The sequence below is a fragment of the Sitophilus oryzae genome, unplaced genomic scaffold (genome assembly GCF_002938485.1).
Source record: "Sitophilus oryzae breed Bouriz unplaced genomic scaffold, Soryzae_2.0 scaffold_815_pilon_pilon, whole genome shotgun sequence".
NCBI lineage: Eukaryota > Metazoa > Arthropoda > Insecta > Coleoptera > Curculionidae > Sitophilus > Sitophilus oryzae.
Genome location: NW_022147434.1, coordinates 3,744,094 through 3,765,128, shown reverse-complemented (window position 1 = coordinate 3,765,128; position 21,035 = coordinate 3,744,094). Strand labels below are relative to the sequence as shown.

The 21,035-nt window shown below is 35.2% G+C and overlaps 2 protein-coding genes across 2 annotated transcripts; one reads left to right on the top strand and one right to left on the bottom strand.

The window, feature by feature from the left end:
• Positions 1-3,337: 3,337 nt before the first annotated feature.
• LOC115889582 lies at positions 3,338-4,310 on the top strand. Its single transcript, XM_030909635.1, has 2 exons — positions 3,338-3,702; positions 3,815-4,310. The coding sequence occupies exons 1-2, from the start codon at positions 3,338-3,340 to the stop codon at positions 4,308-4,310; spliced, it is 861 nt and encodes a 286-aa protein (XP_030765495.1).
• Positions 4,311-11,298: 6,988 nt separating this feature from the next.
• LOC115889581 (protein hunchback-like) lies at positions 11,299-20,352 on the bottom strand. The gene is made up of 2 exons (XM_030909634.1): positions 20,218-20,352; positions 11,299-12,673 (listed from the first exon to the last, which is right to left on the bottom strand). The coding sequence occupies exons 1-2, from the start codon at positions 20,350-20,352 to the stop codon at positions 11,399-11,401; spliced, it is 1,410 nt and encodes a 469-aa protein (XP_030765494.1). The 3' UTR covers positions 11,299-11,398.
• Positions 20,353-21,035: the final 683 nt, after the last annotated feature.

Sequence of the window (21,035 nt, the reverse complement as noted above, 5' to 3'; positions counted from 1 at the left end):
AAATATAACTTGAATCCCCGTTTTTCTGAAATTTCATCCGTACGAATGAGTGAAACTACAGTATCTCCGCCAATGCCAAATATTTTTTCTTTGTCACTCTTTCCTGTGTATATATCAAAAGCAATCATGTAACCGTTACTCGTACAAAGAGCCCAATTTTTAAATCCGAATCTTATGGGTTTTCCTTTTATATATTGTTTTGCGTAATGCCGTCCGTAATATGGAAACATAGATTTATCAATAATATGTATTTACAACATCAATAATATTTACAACAATATTATATTATTTATATAATTTACAACAAAAAAAGTTAAGTTTTACTCAACTTTACTTTTTGCATACAATCCGATATATCGGATGGTTAAATTAAATAGCCCGCAATTCATTATTGAAAAAAAAAATCCCACACAAATCTCTTAGCACGATAATTGATCTTTTCTCAACGCATTTTTACGTCATGAAGTGTATTTGAGTCGTTTTCTAAGAAATAATTAAATGTTTTCTTACCCTCCGTGCCTCTTGTTGTAAAGTGACGAATCCATGCTTCAGAAAAACACTACTTTTTGCAATTCAAGCTCAAACAAAATCAATATTATTGGCAAAAAAATACGAAATAACCTTGCCGGTATGGATTTTAACCCAAATAAATTTTAAAGTTATGTTGACATTTCTTGAAAATGGAAAACTACGTTCATCCGATTTATCGGATCATATGCATTAATGGGTTTTAAAAACACTAATTCTGAGTGAAGGAGCCTTGGAAAAATAGATTTGCTCGTCTAATGTTTTTAGTGTCTTGTCCAGGCCAGTTAGAAAATGATCAAATCGTATTTTTAATCATATCTCAATTTTTTCAAATAGAACGAGGGTGGCTCATTAGCATATTTGGAAAAAGCATTTTTTACGAATAATTTGATACCACACACTTGGTATTTTGAGTCAAATTGTCGTTATGAACCGGATGTTACAATTTCAAATAAACCATATGCAAAATGTCAAAAGTTGACATATGATATGTCATTCTATTCAGTGTGTTATTTTCTATCGAATAAAGTAAAAAAAATACCGAGGGTGTCATTTAAAAATCAAAAGTTGTAGTCATTTCCGGTAAAACAGGAAGTGACCCAAAACAATTGAATACGTCAGTCAATCCTAATTTATGTCATATACTAACATACCAAATCTCATTACGCACCCGGTATACAGGGTGGTCCGAACTATATTCCGGAAACTTCGGCAGCATATTTTGCAGATAAAAATAAGTAGAAAAGTTCGTATAAATAAATAAATAAATAAATAAATGCCTTTATTGTCAAAATTTTTTTCAATTTGTAGACAAAGGTAAACTAACAAACAAAGTAAAAAACAAGGTACACAAACAAACAAACAAAAGATAATACAATACATTATACAAATAATATTGTCAGTCTTATTGTTTAAAATAAACATTTATAAATGCAAAAAGTTTATAGTATAAATGTATGTCCTATAAAATGCTTAGTTTCTGAGATACAGGGTGTTGAAGTTTCATTTTTATTTGTATTTTTTCCAAATAATTTCTGAAGTAACGTTAATATTTGGATGAAAATTGGTGTTTGGGAGTTTTTTGACATGAGAAATTTGATTTTGATGCCAATATGACCCCTACTTGTAGAGAGCGCCTCCTACATATTTTTAACTGGTTTGAAGAGTAATAACTTTTCGTCCGTACCTGTATAAAACCACTGAGTAAAAAAAAATACATTTCCGACGTGTTTTACATAAAAAAAAGTCTCTTGGTAAAAATCGCTACGAGTAATGGTTCTCGAGATATTTGGAATCGAAATAATAATACCTGTCGTCATTGATATAAATTAAATATGTTGACTAAATAGTTATTAGACTGAAATCATAAATTTGAACTGTTTTTGTGCTAAAAGTTCAACAGAAACTGTTTTATCGTCATTTTTTGCAGAAAAATTTATGATTAATTTAAAAAAAAATAAAAATTTCCCAAATTTATTATTTCAGTGAAATAACTATCTACTCAATGTGTTTATTTTTCGTCAATAATGACATGTATTGACTATTTACATTCTAAATATCTTGAGAACGGTTGCTCGTAGCGATTTTTACCAAGAGACATTTTTTGCGTAAAAAAACACGGAAATATATATTTTTTCACTTAGTAGTTTCTACAGGTACGGACAAAAAGTTATTACTCTTCAAAACAGATAAAATACATGTAGGTGGCGCCCCTACAAATAGGAGTCAAATTGACATCAACATCAAATTTCTCATGTCAAAAAACTCCCAAACACCAACTTTTATCCAGTTCAGTTACTTCAGAAATTATTTGCAAAAATCGAGATAAAAATGAAACTTCTACACCCTGTATCTCCGAAACTAAGCATTTTAGGACATACATTTATACGAAAATTTTTATATATTTTTATCTATACAGAATATACTGCCGAAATTTTCGGAATACAGTTCGGACCACCCTGTTTATTGCTTAAGTTGTTTAAATCCGATTTATAGTTAATACAGTTTATATTTTTCTGTATATTCACCATTTCCAGAAACAATATCTTTCCATAACTTTTCGAAATCCAACACTCGTACATTGTCGAAATCAAAACTATGCCCTGTGTTTATATGATGGTGCACTACAGCACAATGTGTATCTGCCTTGTTGCGTTGGGAGTAGGACCAGGTTTGAGGTGTTCGAGGACCAGGGGTGCAACTTTGTTCATGTTTCAAAGCGATAGCAAAGTAATTTGTAGCTTGATGAACTATGTTCAGTAGCAACATCGATTCCTAGCGATATTCTGATTTCTCGCTTTGTGGCGAGGCGACAGTCTAGACACGTGTGCAAGAGTGTGATAGTGATACCATATTTCGCAGCATTTGAGCGACAATAGTTTTGCAATGAACATAGTATCGATCTGGTTTTGACATCGCTTCTAAACGATCGGTTGCTAACTTGAACAAAGTTGCACCCAGGTGGCAAAACTATTAAGACTTATGACACAGCAACCTTGATAGTGCAACCTTCCAAGTTAAATTAGATGATGACCTCAAAACAGAAAAAATACCACTCGGCAAGGGCGTGAGACAAGGAGATACCATCTCTCCCAAGTTATTTACACTGGTACTGGAAAATGTCTTCCAGAAATTGGAATGGGAAAATAGAGGTCTAAACATCGATGGGATACACCTTAGCCATCTTAGGTTCGCAGACGTTATTGTCTTTCTGAGCACCGACATTCAAGAACTGAACACCATGCTAAAGGAGCTAAATGACCAATCCCAGAAAATTGGCCTTAAAATGAATTTGAAGAAGACCAAGATAATGAGTAACTCAGGCCGCGTATGTGGCCTTGGGGACGCAGAGGGTATACTAATTACTGCCCCGGGAGTACCCAGACCTAGGGCATGTATTTTAGTAAAAAAGAGCGTGCACTCTTTTAACCTTTGCAGGTTCTCCTCTCAGGATGTGGTGGCGGTGCATATCCAGATCCCAGCGGGGAGGAGCGGTGGTGGAATGGAGTTTGTTGCCTGCTCAGCATATTTTCCGGGAGACAAGACAGCAGAGGTGTCCAAAGAAAGTGAGAGAACTAATCTCCTTCTGCAAGAGGAAAAATCTACAGCTGGTGATAGGATGCGACGCCAACGGCCACAACTAGGCATGGGGAAGCACGGACACCAACTTCAGAGGTGAGTTAATTCTTAATTACTTGATATGTGAAGGGTTAGTAGTTAATAACGTAGGCTCCGAACCAACCTTTGTTACCTGTAACACGAAAAAGGTTTTAGACATTACGGTTAGCTCCAACTATTTGAGCAACTGGATGTCCAAATGGAGGGTATCATCTGAGCCATCGTGCTCGGATCACAGACAATTTCAGTTTGAAATAATCGTAGGTGAAAGAACTCTTCTGCAATATAAGTATCCAAAATGCACAGATTGGGAAGGATACAACCGTTCACTCGTGGGTCTGCTGGAACCCACAATTGCAAAAGTGAGAGATCGCGATGAGATCGAGATTGCGGCGGAACAACTGCGGTGTGTAATCATAACGGCTTATAGTGAAAACTGTCGTCCACTTAAAACAAAGAAGGATAATAGGAAGTCCTCTTGGTGGAACAACAAACTGGACAAGAGAAGAAAAGAAGTGCGACAGCTCTTTAATCGCGCTAAAGTGTCAGGTAACTCGGAAACCTATCGTATGACGTTGACGGAGTACAATAAGGAAATAAGAAGGGCGAAGAGAGTGTTGGAGAAGGTTCTGCGGGAGTCTGGTCGATCTACCACAAAGCACTAGAATTTACAAGATTCTCTCAAAAGAACCAGTGAATAAGTTAGGGACGACACAGTGCCCCGACGGTAACTTCACAGAGTCGAGGAAAGTAACGCTAGAGATTTTGATCCAAAAACACTTCCCAGGCTGCCTGATTCTAGGTGATGAAGAACGACCTCCCCCATAAAAAGAGGATTGGGAGATAGCAAAGAAAGTAAACACCTATAGGGAAACTAAGGGGGCGATCGAAAGTTTTGACCCATTTAAATCTCCAGGATTATTTCCGGCCTTATTGCAGAAGGCTGAAAGGATTATCGTCCCTCGCTTAGTAAGGATCTTTAGGGCAAGTCTGGCGTGGTCACACCTGCCAGCGGATTGGACGAGACCAAAGGTGGTATACATACCAAAGGTGGGGAAACAAAACCTACAACCTGGCTCATATCGACCAATAAGCCTTACATCATTTCTACTGAAAACCCTGGAGAAGATATTGGATGGGCATACCTTTGATCGATAAGAATACCTTTGATCGCAAAGAAATTGCGATAGGACATTAAGGGAGCATTTAACAATGTTACCCCTCAATCGCTCCTAGGCGCTGCGCTGTAAAAGCCCGAGGAGTCGAAGCAACCATAACTGAATGGATTGAGCAAATGCTCAAAAATCGAATAGCAACGACGTCGCTCAGCGATGAGCCTGTCAGGTTTGTTCCAGGCAGGGGATGCCCGCAAGGAGGAATTCTCTCCCCTGTTTTGTGGACCCTGTTAGCGGATGACCTGATGGCAATCATCGATGCATACGAGGTTGAAGCACAAGGATATGCGGACGACCTGGTAATCCTAGTAAAAGGACACAAAGAGGAGGACATCTCTTCAAAAATACAGGAAGTCTTAGATGCAATTCACGGCTAGTGCACACTGGGACAATTAAGTGTAAATCCACATAAAACCGTGATCATACCATTCACCAGAAGAACGAAAAAAGACAAACTAAAACCGCCCACTCTTCTTGGTGAGACAATTCCGTTTGCGGAGGAAGTTAAGTATCTAGGATTAAACCTGGACAAAAAACTTAGCTGGACCTCCCATCTGGAAAAAAATATAAAAAAGGCTTGCTATGCTCTATGGGCCTGCCGCCGAATTTGTGGTAGAAACTGGGGATTAAACCCCAAAAATATGTACTGGCTATATGTGACAGCCATCAGACCTTTTATCACGTATGGCGCAGTTGCCTGGTGGCAGAAAGCCAACTAAACAACGGCAAAGAATAAACTGTCAAAATTACAACGACAAGCATGCTTAGCGGTGACTGGTGCTTTTCATTCTACGCCGTCAAAAGCTATGGAAACCCTACTCGACTTACCTCCTCTTCAAATTCTTTTGGAGAGAGGCGAGATGGGCTACATATAGTATATATATATATATATATATATATATATATATATATATATATATATATATATATATATATATATATATATATATATATATATATATATATATATATATATATATATATATATATATATAAATATGGCACGAGAGAGCCAAGGAACAATTATGTTCATACAAAACCGTCTAGTAGACGAACTACAATCGGATGAGATTCTGGGAATGGTCTCGGATCTCACAACACCAATCCAACTTTTGACGCGCATCTACAACGTCCTATTTTCGAATAGGGACAAATGGGATAAGCCCAGAAACGGCTTATTACATGCGGAAATGTGTTGGGACAAGGGTGGATCCAAAAACGTTAAAGGTTCTGGCGCGGGAATTTACTGCAGCAGTCCAAAGACTGAGATCTACCACAGACTTGGAAAATACACCACAATTTTTCAAGCTGAGCTATACATATGCTATTGAAACCTGTGTGCAACTGCTGGTAGAACAGCAATACACCGGGAAAACAATAAGCATATTTTCGGATAGTCAAGCCGCGTTGAAAGTACTTGAGGCAACGAAAAGCACGTCTATGACGATTCTTCATTGTAAGAAACTACTCAATATATTAGGAGATAGGAACACAGTGTCGCTAATATGGATACCGGGACATGTCGGCCTAGAGGGAAATGAACGTGCTGATTCCCTCGCCAAAACTCGTGCAGGCTCGCCATTCGTGGGCCCAGAACCGACGCTTAGAGTACCAGAAAATCTCGCAAGAGACAGGCTCGGTGAATGGGTTAGGGGTGCGACGTTTCGGGACTGGTATGCCAGTCCCGGAATGGAACATGCCGAGACAATCCTAGCAGGGCCATCCAAACGTAGAACAGATGAACTAAAGGCTATTAGGAACGGAGCGCTTACGCTTACTGTATTATACACGGGCCATTGCCGGCTGAGATTACACCTACAGAGGATGGGATTGGTGGAAGATGCTGAATGCCGACTCTGTATAGAAGATGACGAAACAATGAAGCACGTTATGTGTACATGCCCCGCTGGGGGCAGGACCAGGTTTGAGGTGTTTAGCAAACCCACGCTAGACCTATCAGACCTAGAAGACATATCACCCTCGGACATAACGGCCTATGTTAAAAGGCTGGGTCTTGAGGGTGAACTTTAATGCTCTTTTTCTATTAATGATCTTGTAGAAACTAAGCCACAATAGGCTCTTGCGGCCGCAGTGGAGGGTCCCACCTGGGACCCATTCTTAGTGAAATAAAATACAATACATAGATAATGAGCAATAAGATCCATAACATTACTGTATACAACGTTATTATTAAAAACGTAGACCATTATATATATTTAGGTCATAAAATCAAGCTGGGTAAGGAGAACCAAAATACGGAGATCAAACGCAGGATCCATTTGGCATGGGTAGCATTTGGAAATATGTGCGATATTTTCAAGGATAAAGAGCTGCCCATCAACCTAAAGAAAACGGCTTACGACAGCTGCATTCTATCTGTGCTTACGTATGGCTTAGAGACTGTCAATTACCCGAAAAACAGCAGAACAACTACGAGTAGCACAAAGAGCCATGGAAAAAATCATGTCACCATTAGGGAAAAAATACGGAACACAAACATGCTTCAATAGATGTTGTTAAAAGAGTGGCAAGTCTGAAGTGGCAATGGATAAGACATGTGGCAAGGTAGGATCCAGACCGATGGCCCCAAAAAGTCATTCTATGGAGACCTAGGGGAACAACAAGATGTGTGGGCCGACCAAAAAAGAGATGGGTCGATGACGTGAAGGCAGTGGCGGGAAGACAATGGATAAGATTAACTAGAGATCGCGAAGCATGGAAAAACCTAGAAGAGGCCTATATCCAACACTGGATGGAACCAGGCTGAGAAAGAAGAAGAAGAAGAAGAAGAGGACCAGGTGGCAAAACTATTAAGACTTATGATATCTTGGTGACATATTATTCTCCCTGATATAAAAGCCTATGTTAAAAGGTCTTGAGGGTGAATTTTAATATGTTTATTATTTTTTTAGAACTAAGCCACAATAAGCTCTCGCGGTCGCAGTCGTGGTTCCCACCTGGGACCTACTCTTAGTAAACACAATATTAATTGTACCTGTGATTGTACTTTCATTGCTAAAATGCTATCATTTATAGATACACTAGCTGATACGTGCCCACTTCGCTGTGCATAAAAATTTGGAACGATATATTTCTTTATAAATCTTACAATGTTGATATACAGTGTGAGTCTTTAAGGTGGAACAAATTCATTATATCTAACACAGAACTTGAACAAAGTGCTGAAACATGTCAATTATTATTTCAACGAAGTTATTTTAACTCTTGGTCTTGATCTGGTCGGTTTGGTCTTGCAGACATGCAAAATAAAATTTGGTTGGCTTCCACAAATGGCGAAGATCAGTTGGGTTGGAATTGGCGATCGTTGACATTCCCCATATAATTTTACATATAAAATGACAGCGATATTCATTTCATAGTCATCGCTGACGCCGTTTTTTTCGATCATATTGTACTTTTTTATTAAAAAATAATATATACCTATTTATTAATTTATATGTGTCAACAATACCAAAAGAGGAATAAGAAATGCGATTAAATAAAACACAAACTATATATTAAATCAGATTTTATTATGAATCTGTTAGGATTATACAGGGTGAGTCTTAAATAAGTGCAAATATTTTCAGGGCTGGTGGATCTATACAAAAGAAAAATATTTTGTCGGTTTTCAAATAAGTCCAAAATCACCGGGTTATTTTATTTTGAAAATTTCCAAAAAAGATATTTTTTGGTTAAATTTTGAGAACAACTGGAGTTTTCCTTGGTTTTCTTTCTTGTAAATTTAATCTTAAAAATACTAAATTTAAAAGAAAAATTGCGAGAAAAACTTCGAAATATTCATGAAATATTCAAAATATTTGTGTTGTTCGAAACCCTATTGATACCGATATTGTTTGTTCGAAAACCTAAAAATATTTGCACTCATCCTGTATATAGCGATTAATCAATTTTACATAAACAAAATATATAACAAATTTTGATTAAGTCGCTCCAGTAAAATGACAAAATCGACAAAAATTATGTTTTACCAACACCAGTCTTAAGTCTTGCAATCTTGCAGTCTTTAGCTCCTTAAATTAAAATTATTCATATCATCAAATTATTCAGATGACTATTGTGATACATGTTAAGAAATTTAATATAAACATAGAGCCTATTTCATTTGAGAATTTTTCACTCAAATGGAAATATTTCGTCAGTCGTTTCTATAAAACGTCTATTAATTAATTTGATGATAATGAATTTGACTTAATCTAAACCTATATCTAAATAATTAAATAAATATTAAAATTCTTATTCTAAGATTTAAATTATAGTTTAAAATAAATTAAATTGTTACAAACAGAACCGGAGTATATATTCGGATACTAACAAATCACAATTATACAGACTTACACTTTACCAACTAAAATTTACACACAATCACTTTTTTTCGAAGATCAGATAATTATGTTTGTACTATAGCATTGTTGATTGAAATAAAAAGTAACGGAACATGTATACAGGGTGTAAAGAAATACCATAAAAAAGTTGTTCAGAATCTGATTTTACATTTATGTACCAAGTTTGATAAATACACAAATACTCTAGAAAAATATGAAATTTTCTGGTCTGGATGACTTTGGTTGAAGTTTTGAATTTGTATCGTCCTTTTAATCACACCCTGTATATATGTTTCTACAACAATGTGAGAATTATTATTAAAAAATATCACTCAAATTATATATCAAATAATAAGAATCTAGTAAGTCAAATAATTGTGATAAATACGCCAGTTAAGCGTTAAAAATTGGAAGGAACCTACATATGCTGTCCAGGTAAATGATAAAAATTACAGCTTGCTTGCTCTATTATATAAGGAACGAAATCTTCCTCAGGATTTGCTCCTGTTTATTCTAAAAACAGCGACAGGTTCAAAAGCTACTGCCTCCATAATTCCCAATTATGTAATTGGGAAAAATACAAAATCGTTCTCGTTATTTTGTATTATGTAATACTTATATTGAAGTCAGCGTTGACTAAATGTTTTTTAGAGAAATTAAATGACAAATATTATTATCATATAAGCCGAATAACATATTTTCTAAAAATTAATAATTCTAGAAAAAATGTTACTAAAAAATGCGGCTTTTTAACTTATTGTTTTAAGTCGAGAAGTGAGTTTCTTGTGTCATACAGAATTTTTTTATTTTTTTTTTATTTTTTAGATTTTTATTAATCTGATAATTATATGACCTTTTTCATTTATTATCAGACTTGTTTTTTTCAAATAATAATAAAATCAATAGAATAGTATAGAATTACAAGTTGATCTATACAGGGTGAGTCCTAAATAAGTGCAAATATTTTTAGGGGTAGTATATTTCGACCCCAGAAACACAAAAATAAAATAAAATATTTTTTTTTAGTTTTTAGTTAACAAACATAATTTCTTGATAATACGACAACATAGGTAGTAGATTAAATTTACAAGAAAGGAAACCCAGAAAGATCCACCCGTTCTCAAAATTTAAGCAAAAAACTTATTTTTTGGAAATTTTCAAAGTAAAATAACTCGTTTATTTTGGACTTATTTGAAAAACGGTTTGAAAAAAAAATGCATTTATTTGAAAACGGAGAATATATGTTTCTTTTATCGAGATCTACCTGCCTTGAAAATATTTGCACTTATTTAAGACTCACCCTGTATATCTGTTTATTGAAATAGAGCAGAAAAGAAAATAGAAAAATATAGTTGATCTAATATGCATTAGAAAAGTAAGGGAATAAAAACGAACTGAGTTAAACAGGTTGCTACTGTTTAAATCTGTACGTTTTTTTAAGATATTTTAGAATTTTTTATTTTTTTTAATATTTTTTATAGAATAATTTTAAGCCTGATATGGAAGCTAGGTTTTAAAAAGTTTGTCTTTTGAATCTGCAGCTGTCGTTATTAAAGTTTAAAAAAAATGTTGGTAAGTTATTTTAATTCTAATTCTTAACAGAATTAGCCAATTGCACTTTAATGTGACTAGTTTTAAATATTGCTATATCAATGTACAGTAGAGTGACAACTTAGATGAACTCATGAAACTTGAAGCTACAATTTTGAACAATTTTAACTATATTTTCATTCTATTGTACATTGTTAGTAATATAATTAGGCTGAAGATAAATTAGATCAGAATTCGTTGCAATTTGTAGCAAATTTGTTTTTAAGAATTCTTATGAGCAGGGAAGGGTAACGACCAATCACATCTGTAACAACCGTTTACTATTAGTAATGAAAGTTCATATAGAGGTCAAAAACAAAATCTGTTACTATATTATATACTATTGGAACATTCTGATTCCTGTAATATATTTTTTTAAAAAATGGAAGAACATTTTTTAAATTATTTATTTATCTAGAATATTCTGAACGACTATTTGAGAAAAGAGAAAACATGATGAATATTCAAAAATAACAGTCAGATTAGAGAATATTGAAGTAATGGTGTTGAATATCGTTCATCGTCATTACTTCAATAATCTCTAATTTTATTATGTAACGAATTCAGACCGAACGTATTCACCGCCTAATTTTTAAACTATGTAAAATAAATAAATTCGACAGTCTACCGGCTTAACTTGATTTAGTGTGAATATTTAGCAATGTGCAGGAAGAAATAAACGCTATTTTCACATTCTTCCCCGCATATACTACATGCGAATGGGTTGTTGACACCGTGAAAACCGATGTGAATTCTAAACAATACCTCCTCGCTAAATCCAATCTTACAGTAATGACAATGGAATCCATATTGTCTATTTTCAGCGCATCGATCGTTGTTCTCGTTCTGATCCTTATTATACGTTTCTGTAATATTAGAGTCATGGACATCATCGACAACTTCGACGTTAGCAAACGCGGTACTCATTGGTTCCTCTTCTTCACTGTCAAATTCTGAACACCTGCTGGGTGGTTTACTCAAATCCAGAACACCCTCTTCGATTTCAGATTTCTTATCATTTTGTATAACCCATTGTTCGAAATTTTCTCTAATAAACTGAATATTTTGGAGCAGTTCTGGATTGGGTAAGGCGAGTGGGAAAGCGGGCAGCAGTGGCAAAGGAAAAGGTACCATTCTAGGAACTGGATTGCATGGTAAAGATGATGCATACGGATGCTGTGATTTGGGCGACGGTGATTTTGGTAAAACCGAAATTGTGGATGGGAGTGAGGGTCTCTTCGATCTAGGACCGCGTCTGGTTCCGTAGACGTCGATGACTGGTTCTGGATTAGGCGTACCGTCAGGGTTGAGTACCACCCCAGGCTGATGCCCTTTTTTTCGTAAATGCATCTTGAATGTATGGAGATGTTTTGTTCCGTAAGGACAATCTGCACATCGGTACGGGTAAATTTCCCAGTGTGTTTTCTTGTGCGATTGTAACATAGATAGTGTTAAACTGCTATAGTTGCAAGAATCACAATGGTGAGGCTTGATTCCCTTGTGATTGTTAATGTGATAATCCATATGGTGTTTATATTTAGTCACAAATGGGCACGTCTTACACGTTAACAATTTTTCTTTTTCAATGTGGATTCTTAAATGTTCCCAATAGTCCTCTTTGGTAATAGCAACATATGGACAGTGTTTGCACTTGTGCTCTTTGCCTTTTCCATTTGAATTGAATTTGATTTGGTTAATGTCTGCTTGGTCATTATTACTAGAATTTTCGAGGTGTTGACTCGACAGATCCATGTTGTTCATTGATGATTCATTGGCTGCGGAAGTTGATGGCATGGATAGATTATTATTGTGATATGCGTGAACTTGCGAGCTTCTGTCGCTTTCGGGTGATGCTGATGGGTAGTCGTTTTCAGATACCCCGGAATCAGTTCTGGTATCCTCCATCGGTTCTTGTTTCTGAAAAGGAAGAAAAAAACTTTATAAATTTATATGTTGGTGGTGCTTGGAGCAGTTAAAATATATGCGATTATAAGGTCGAAACCGTAGAGAGTGGCTGTTTACGTAACTAAGTCAATTGTTTAAAAATGCAGATACAAATTTGCGTAATGTCGCGACCGCACATGCGACATTTGGCGATTTCCAAGCGCAGTTGGAATTCGGCGACTCGACCGGCGGCGGCGACGAGAACGAGCGCTCGTCTCTATGAGACGACACTAAAACTCACGAAAACCTCGAAAGCATTCGGATCCTACACGGAGAGTTCGGTTTTGTTCAGCGAGAAGCGCTTTGCGGGAATTTTGAACATTATGAATAATCGAGAATCGAACAATAATCACAGACAATAATTTTATTATGCGAAATTGCTAACAGTAGTTGACTGTTTTGGTTGTTCATTTTGTTTTTTATAGTTTTTGACTATTTTTAGAAATATGGCTATATTTAAAAACTGATCTGCATTCATATATTTTTAAAACATACAAGTATCATTAAAGTTACGAAATGTAATTTGTCATTATTTGCTCATTTTAAAGAAGGAAGGTGGTTAATGTATTTGGCTTGTATTTGATAATACACCTATATTGCCTACATCAAGTGATTTTAGTCAAAGTTGCATTGATTATTGGTGTAAATTAAAAATTGTTTCATTTGCAGATTGCATGATCACTATCTAATTTGATGCATAAGTGAGAACCATAGCTTTACTTGGAGAGAGCTAAAATATCAGTTCTTAAATTGAATCACATTTTCATGGGGAAATAAACGTTTTGGGACAATTTGTTAGCTTAATTACTGTAACATATTAGAAATAAAAAAAAACAAATTTATAGTTCTAATTTTATTAGAATGTTGCAGTTTCGATTACGGCCTATCCTATAAGAAGAAACTGCAAGAAACTTATGGCTGTTCTATGTCAAGAAAATACAATAATTACAACAATACAATACAACAATTTTAACAATAAACAATACCACATTGTACAGGTTAGTAGTACAAAATAAATATAAAACCCTTAACCAACAGTCAATACATATTTACTTAAGTAAGACCAAAAACAAAATAAATAAATTCTGTTTTTCATACCACAGTTTATAACTTTCCTTTGTAGCAAAGTCATAGGCAAAGTTATGTGTTTCCATTTCCAATTTTACTTCATGGTGTTTACCTTCAAATGTTGTTGCAATATACTGCAACTTCCACAAACTATATACAGACTACCATATTTAGAGTACACAGTGGGCAAATAATACGTTTCTTTTTATTATAGTGTTTTTCACAAAATTAAGCGAAACAACACAAATTAAAAATAATCCTATCTGTAATATTAATTATCAAAGTTCTATGAATCGCTGGATCCCCAAAACGCATTCACAAATGTAAATCTTTAAATGCTTTTAGTATTTTTTGTATTATTTAAAAATACAGGAATGCTGTTGAGTTTTTAACTTTGTTTTTAAATAGGGCCATATTTATTCTGATATTTATATCAGTTTTTTATCCGTTGTTTACAAAGTCCATCAGCGGCAAAGTTCAGCTGTGGTTCAGCTGAGTTTGACGTAGACCGCGGTTGCGCGGTTCAGCTTCCGAGTATTTTGTCCTTAAAGAAGGAAAGAGAGACTCTCTTTCCTTGTCTAGGGTATCGTGAGTTTTAGTGTCGTCTGTCTCTATGTTGCTTCTATCAGAGCTCGGCGATGCCTGCATGTGTGGACGGAAAGGCGAAGTCCGATGACGAGCGCGATATGTATCAGAGCACATCGGATAAATTTAGAAATTGTAAAACATGTTTTTGATATACATATGTATTTGTTATTTAATAGTCCAGAAAATAAGGACACGAAAAGACCCAAGTCTCGGCTCAATTCGTCGACCATGACTCTTAGGCGGATTGCGTACCTACGTTTTGAGGAGTAGTTTTAGGTAAAAAAACACCGTGCTCGGCTAGCTTTGGCAGAAAAAATGGTCCCAAATGGCCGAAAAATCAGTTTTCGCAAATATCTGCCAAAATATACAATTTAAATTTTTTTCTTGGGATTAAAAATGAGGCTTAGGTCATTATTTACAAAAAGTACTGACAGTTTTTTCATAAGTACCGGGAAAACGCTTAAAACCCGCTCTAAGAGGCGAAAGAACTGGTTTTCCACCAATATTGACCGAAATATGGCATGTACTTAGATGATGTTCATGATCAAATGGAAGATTGGGTCCTTAACTAAAAAATGATCCTGACACCTTTTTTCGTAAAAAGATACCAATTCGACTATTCGTAATTATTTTTTATTAACGACGCTTTCCGGAAATCCTCAAAAAGCGGAAAAACACACTCACAAATAGTTGTTTTTTATTAAAATGTGATTAAACAAATACTTCAAACTTTGTAAGTTGCCTATAGAGACTCTAACAACAACTGTTAAAAAATATCTTGACAAATAAGTTATTATTAGTGTAATTTAAAATTATGTAATGGAAAATAGACTAGCCATTTTCTGAAGATATTTCCCGATATATTATTTTTTTAGAGAATAGGAAAAACAAGTCTAAAAATTTAAGCAACGGAAATTTTAGAAACTAAAAATAATTTCAGATGAAGAATGAGGTTAAGAGCTCAAACGCACTGACGACCAGGTCGCAGTGACCAGCCAACGGCCAGGCCATTTAATGGTATTACTGCTGCGACAGCTTGATACGTTTTTTTTATCATTTCATATTTAATGGCCTGGCCGTTGGCTGGTCGCTGCGACGTGGTCGTCAGTCTGAGCTCTAATAGGGAACAAACGCACTGACGAACAGGTCGCAGCCCCAGCCAACGGCCACCAATCAAATGATACAACGCGTATTACCATCCTGGTCGTCAGTCCATACTAATGCGCAAGAGGATCCGAACAAAAAATCTAATTAAACAAAAATATCCTGAAAAATAAACTATTTATAAATATCGCCTAATTTTTGTAGGCATGACGGTTACATTGGAGCTTATACAATGCTAGCATAAGGCTAGGCGTAAATTGAGTGGCGTGTAGCGTGTGGCAGGACCAGCATGGCGCGACGCGCCACAAGCGCTGCCTGGTGGTCCGCAAATTGGGACGCAGTTTCTGAGTGACGCGCCTTTGCGACAGTATAAAAAACTCATAAAAATGTCCGATTCGTCATCGAAACAATTATTGTTTTAAACTTTAGGTCTGAATCAAAATTAGATGATGCCAAAGTGGAAATTTTATTGTATTCAATAATAAAAAATAATGCATGCGAATGCCGATGTGGCGCTAAAGTCTGTGGCTGAAGTACAGAGACGCGCGCTGGTTAGGTCTTATGGGTCGCGCCGCGCTGCGCTCTGTTGCTAATTTGCGCTGTCCCATTTTTTTGTGTAGTTTACAAAAACTCGCGTCGCGCCAGATAATGTCACACGCAATACACACGACTCAATTTGGGGTTAGACTTAAAAATGGGCGATAATGGATTTTACCTATCCATAATTTATGCATCGATATTCATCTATCGATATATTGGTAGATATGGATAGTTATATTACCTTTAAGCGGGGTTAGATTCTGAAATAATTTGAGTTTTTTTTCACAAAAATTTATCAACTTTGTCAGTAAACGCACATTCGGTTTAATGGAATTTACGTTTTTTGTTTTTATTTCAAATAGTTTGTTATCTCCGTAAATAAAATTATTTTACTAACTTTTTTCATTATTAGTCATTATTGTCATCAGCAATAATTTCCCATCTTTATGCGTATAGGTTAAGAATTACCCTGTATATACAGGGTGCTACAAATTGGAAGTACGAGCATTGGTACCTCAGTAGCAGTAGGCGTAATAGATACGAACAAGGTTAAATTGGGGCAAAGTTGCGCTTTGCGATGTTCAACAAGATGATATCAAAAAAGTTTTAAAAACTTCAAGGATTGCTGAGTTTTTTTTGGAAAAAAACATATTTTTTGGAAAATTAATTTTATTTTTTCCTGTCGTTACTTTTTAGAAAATCTGAAACTAATTATACGTTCTCAGGGCCACTTTATTAGGGCTATCTAATAGTATTTTTAGAATTTCAAATTAGCTGATAATTTATGAGACACAGAGGCCAACTTAATTTTTTTTAAAATACGGATCTGGATTTTTTATTTCAGGTTTGGAAAGAACTCGGTCTCCTTTACTTTATACTTTTTTTGTTTTGGGTACTTGAATGACAGCAAAACTATTTAATTATTATTTAAAATAATTTTAAGTCCGACTCCGTTTTTTTTAATTATTTATATTTATTTAATCTGATCAATAATTCGAAGGACATGTTTAATGTAAAACCGGCTATCAAAACAGCTCCAAGTCGCTCTGCATAGACTATTCGTCCCCCTCCCAGCAGTCTCTGGTTTCGCCGGATGGCGCCGAACGATCGCGACGGGTCTAAAGCTCCGCGCGCACTGAAGGGGTATCGACGAGAGCGAGCTGTGCGAGCGGCGCGACCGACACGACCGGTCGGAAAGTCGATTGTAGCCGCGCACTGGAGTCGCACGATCGACGGTCGAGAGTACGTTATCCAAGGTTATTAAAAGGTAAGGTTGTCTCGTAACTCGATCCGCCATTATCGAAAACGTCATCTACTACGTCACAGGGATGCTACCGCTCATGAATAAATGGATAAAAACTGCCGACAGTCCGACGGTGCATTTCCGAATCGATATTCATTGTGTATATGGTTTATGGCGTCCATAGTTTTTAGTTGTTTGATGTTTGTTTTCTTTATTACATTGCCCATATATCTCTCTTTGTCCGTTGCATTCTATTCTTTTTATCTATGATTTTATACGTTCTGTCTACGTCACAGTGATGATATTCCGCTTCGCTCCAATTGGTCCAAAAGTTACGAGACAACCTTATCTTTTAATAACCTTGTACATCACCAGCATAAATTTGAGCATAGACGAGGAGAGGTTTATTCAAATTTAGTCAATTCATTCGGCATTTCAAAAAATTATAAAGTATTATTACTATTTATATTTTTATGCAACTTTTTATATTTTATGCTTTATGATGGAAATTAATATTATTTAGATCTTAACCAAACACACATTAATATATTTAGATCTCAACAAACCACATAAAATTAGTGAAATAGAGTGGAAGATTGGGATAAAATATACTACATGACTCTTAGCTTAACCGATTTTAACAAATTTGGTATCATTCAAAAGGGTTTAATTTGTTCTTTAAAAACAAAGTTAGATATATGTTATATGTAGTGTCATTACAAACAGTTATATATAGCTTTTATTTTCAGTTTTTAAAATCTTTGTTATAAGTCTGTAGTAAATAAAACGAAACTTGTGTTTACATTTTGTTTGATTGACGTTTCGGCCAATTTTAATTCCGTCTTCTTCAGAATCTATAATATACGTATAAATAATTTTCTACGTTTGTGGTAAGAAAAAATTATATATTAAACACATTGTTAGTGATAAAATTGTATTGTATATTATAGATCCTGAAGAAGACCGAATTAAAATTGGTCGAAACGTCAATCATTAAACAAAATGTAAACACAAGTTTCGTTTTATTCACTACTGACTTAAAACCAAAATTTTAATAAACTTAAAATATAATAAAAAAGTCAAAGAAAATTGAAAAAAGAAAAAATATAAATAGTTTTTATAGTACCGTATTATCGAAAAGGAATGGCATCAGCGATGGCCATGAAATGAAGGTCGGTGCCATTTTATATGTAAATTTATATAGGAAATGTCATCAATCGTCATTTCCCATCCAACTGGACACCGTTTTTTTCTATCATACGGTAGATATATGTACAAATATTTTATTCAAACATAAATATTATTTTCTCTATTTGTACCTTGTACGGAGCGATCAACATAGTAACATAGGATGACTATTTATCAACTGTTATTACTAACGTCAAAACAAACCAAAAATTAAATAATATGATAAGTTTTTGACGATATTTAAATTCGATTTCCATAATAATGTGAGATAATCAAAATGAGATGAGAAATAAATGGGTTTAATCGGAAGGTTGTCTAACTCAGTTATTGAATAAGTGTAGTAAACAATATAGGTTACGTGCTTGTAAGAAACTTTTATAAAAAACCGCATATTAAGTATGATATGGTCTCATACACTTTCGATTAATAATTCATCGGACATGTTTAATGTAAAACCGCTCCACTAAAAACAGTCGCTCGGCGTAGACTATTTGTCCCCCTCCCATGCATTCTCTGATTTTGCCTGATGGCGCGAGTACCGCCGATAGCTCGAAGCGCACCGATCGTACCGATTTAATGCGGTGCGCGGGCTTATATTTATTTCAACGTAAACTGAAAATTACGTGCCGCTCGCTCGCGCCTATACCCCTTCAGTGCGCGTGGAGCTTAACGCAGTGCGCGGGCTTACATTTATTTCAACGTAAACTGAAAATCACGGGTCGGTCGGGGGGTTCCGACTTTACAGTTACACTCCGCGTTATATCACCGAGCACGGTTAGATCTCCCAGATATTCATCCCTTCTTCTAAATAAATATAATTCTAATAACAATTAATCCAAATAATTAGAATTATATCAATAATTTAGACATTTGACAGTGACAGTTTACGTCATTACCTAAATTATAAAATTAGAATTATATATCAATAATTTAGACATTTGGCAGTAACAGTTTAGTTTATTACCTAAATTAGAATTGTATCAATAATTTAGAAATTTGACTTGTCAAATGTCAAAATTATTTATGTTCTATTATTTAGATTAATTGGTATTAGAATTATACAATATTTAGAAGATACAATGAATATAAGGAAGGTTAGGTTAGGTTATAAAAAAATATGTTTGAGTTAGTTCAAATTAATAAGTCATGTAAAATCTATATGTCGCTGTAAATGGCCGAAATGCGGTAAAACCTACGTTTTACCGCATTTCGAGTCGGTTAGCGTGGTTATTTGGAGGATGTTAATTCATTGGTAAATCCTAGGTTTAGCGCGCTTATCCTAGGTTTTACCGCATTTCGGACATTTACAGTAAAGGTACATTCAGGCTGAGAGCGTCGCGTCCGCTTGTCGAAATGGAATCAATTCACTTAACTTAAATTAGACCGTTCAGGCAGACAGCGTCGCGTTTGGCGTTGCGCCAGCGTCTGCTGAGCGTCGGGGTTCGAGTTCAATGGGGCGGACGTGACGCAAACGCGACGCTCTCAACCTGAATGTACTTTAACATATATACAAAGTGGTTATATCATAATTACGTAGTTTTCATCTAGAAATGTTATTTAATTCTACCTATAATTAATTATATATTCTATAATATATTTTATATATATAATTCTATAATTAAATAACATTTCTAGATGAAAACTACGTAATTATGATCTAACCACTTTGTATATACATTTACATGACTTATTAAATTGTACTAATTCAAACATTATAATTGTCATTGTTGTTATCATCTATATGACAACTGGCGTTTTTGATGGATGTCAGTAAAACAATACTTACCACAATAGTATTGGGATAATCCCATGGTGTATCTGGCGATAAAGTGGGCCTAGGGTTGCTCTGCTTCCGCGGACGCCTGGCTGTGGGCTTCTTGTCTGGCACCTGATCTGATGACATTTCTGTATCACCAACCATCGTTATCCACACTTAAAACACACGAGAAAAATCAAAGTTCTCTTCGGCACAAAAAAAACGTATATGAAAAACACTGAGTGTATATTTAAACACGTCGGTCACTACGATTGTGACACGTCTAGATCAGAAGCTACGGTTAAGACAACCGTCGCGTCGTTGACCGCACTCAAGAATAATCAAATTCGCACTGGACCATGTGCTTGTCATTTAAAACCCCGCCCCCTCTCGAACCCCGCCCCCTCTCGCTCGTGCGACGCCTCGTGGACACTGTCCAAGATAAGGATGTCTCTCGCCCCAAAAAAATAATCGTCCAAAAAATATAACGATGTGATTAATTGATAAACTAAACTGTAGAGTGAGAAAAATCATATCTTTTTCGAAAAGACCATGATTTTTTTTATGTTTCGGGTTTATTAGTTGTAAATACCGATTTGGTAATATTAGGATTGTGGTCTGAATTTTAACGTGTAAGACAGTGATGGAAAGTAAGTAAAACAGCTTAATGGAAAATAAAATGTATTAAAAAGAGATAAAAGTTGGGTTGATATATTTCTTCTATGCGGTATTGCCGAATTTTGCATCAAAATTTAAACCGCACAAGGAAGTGTTTATGGAAAATGTTGCATCAAGGGTTGGAACCTTATTTTTCACAATTAGTTGCTCATTTTACTACAAATGTAATA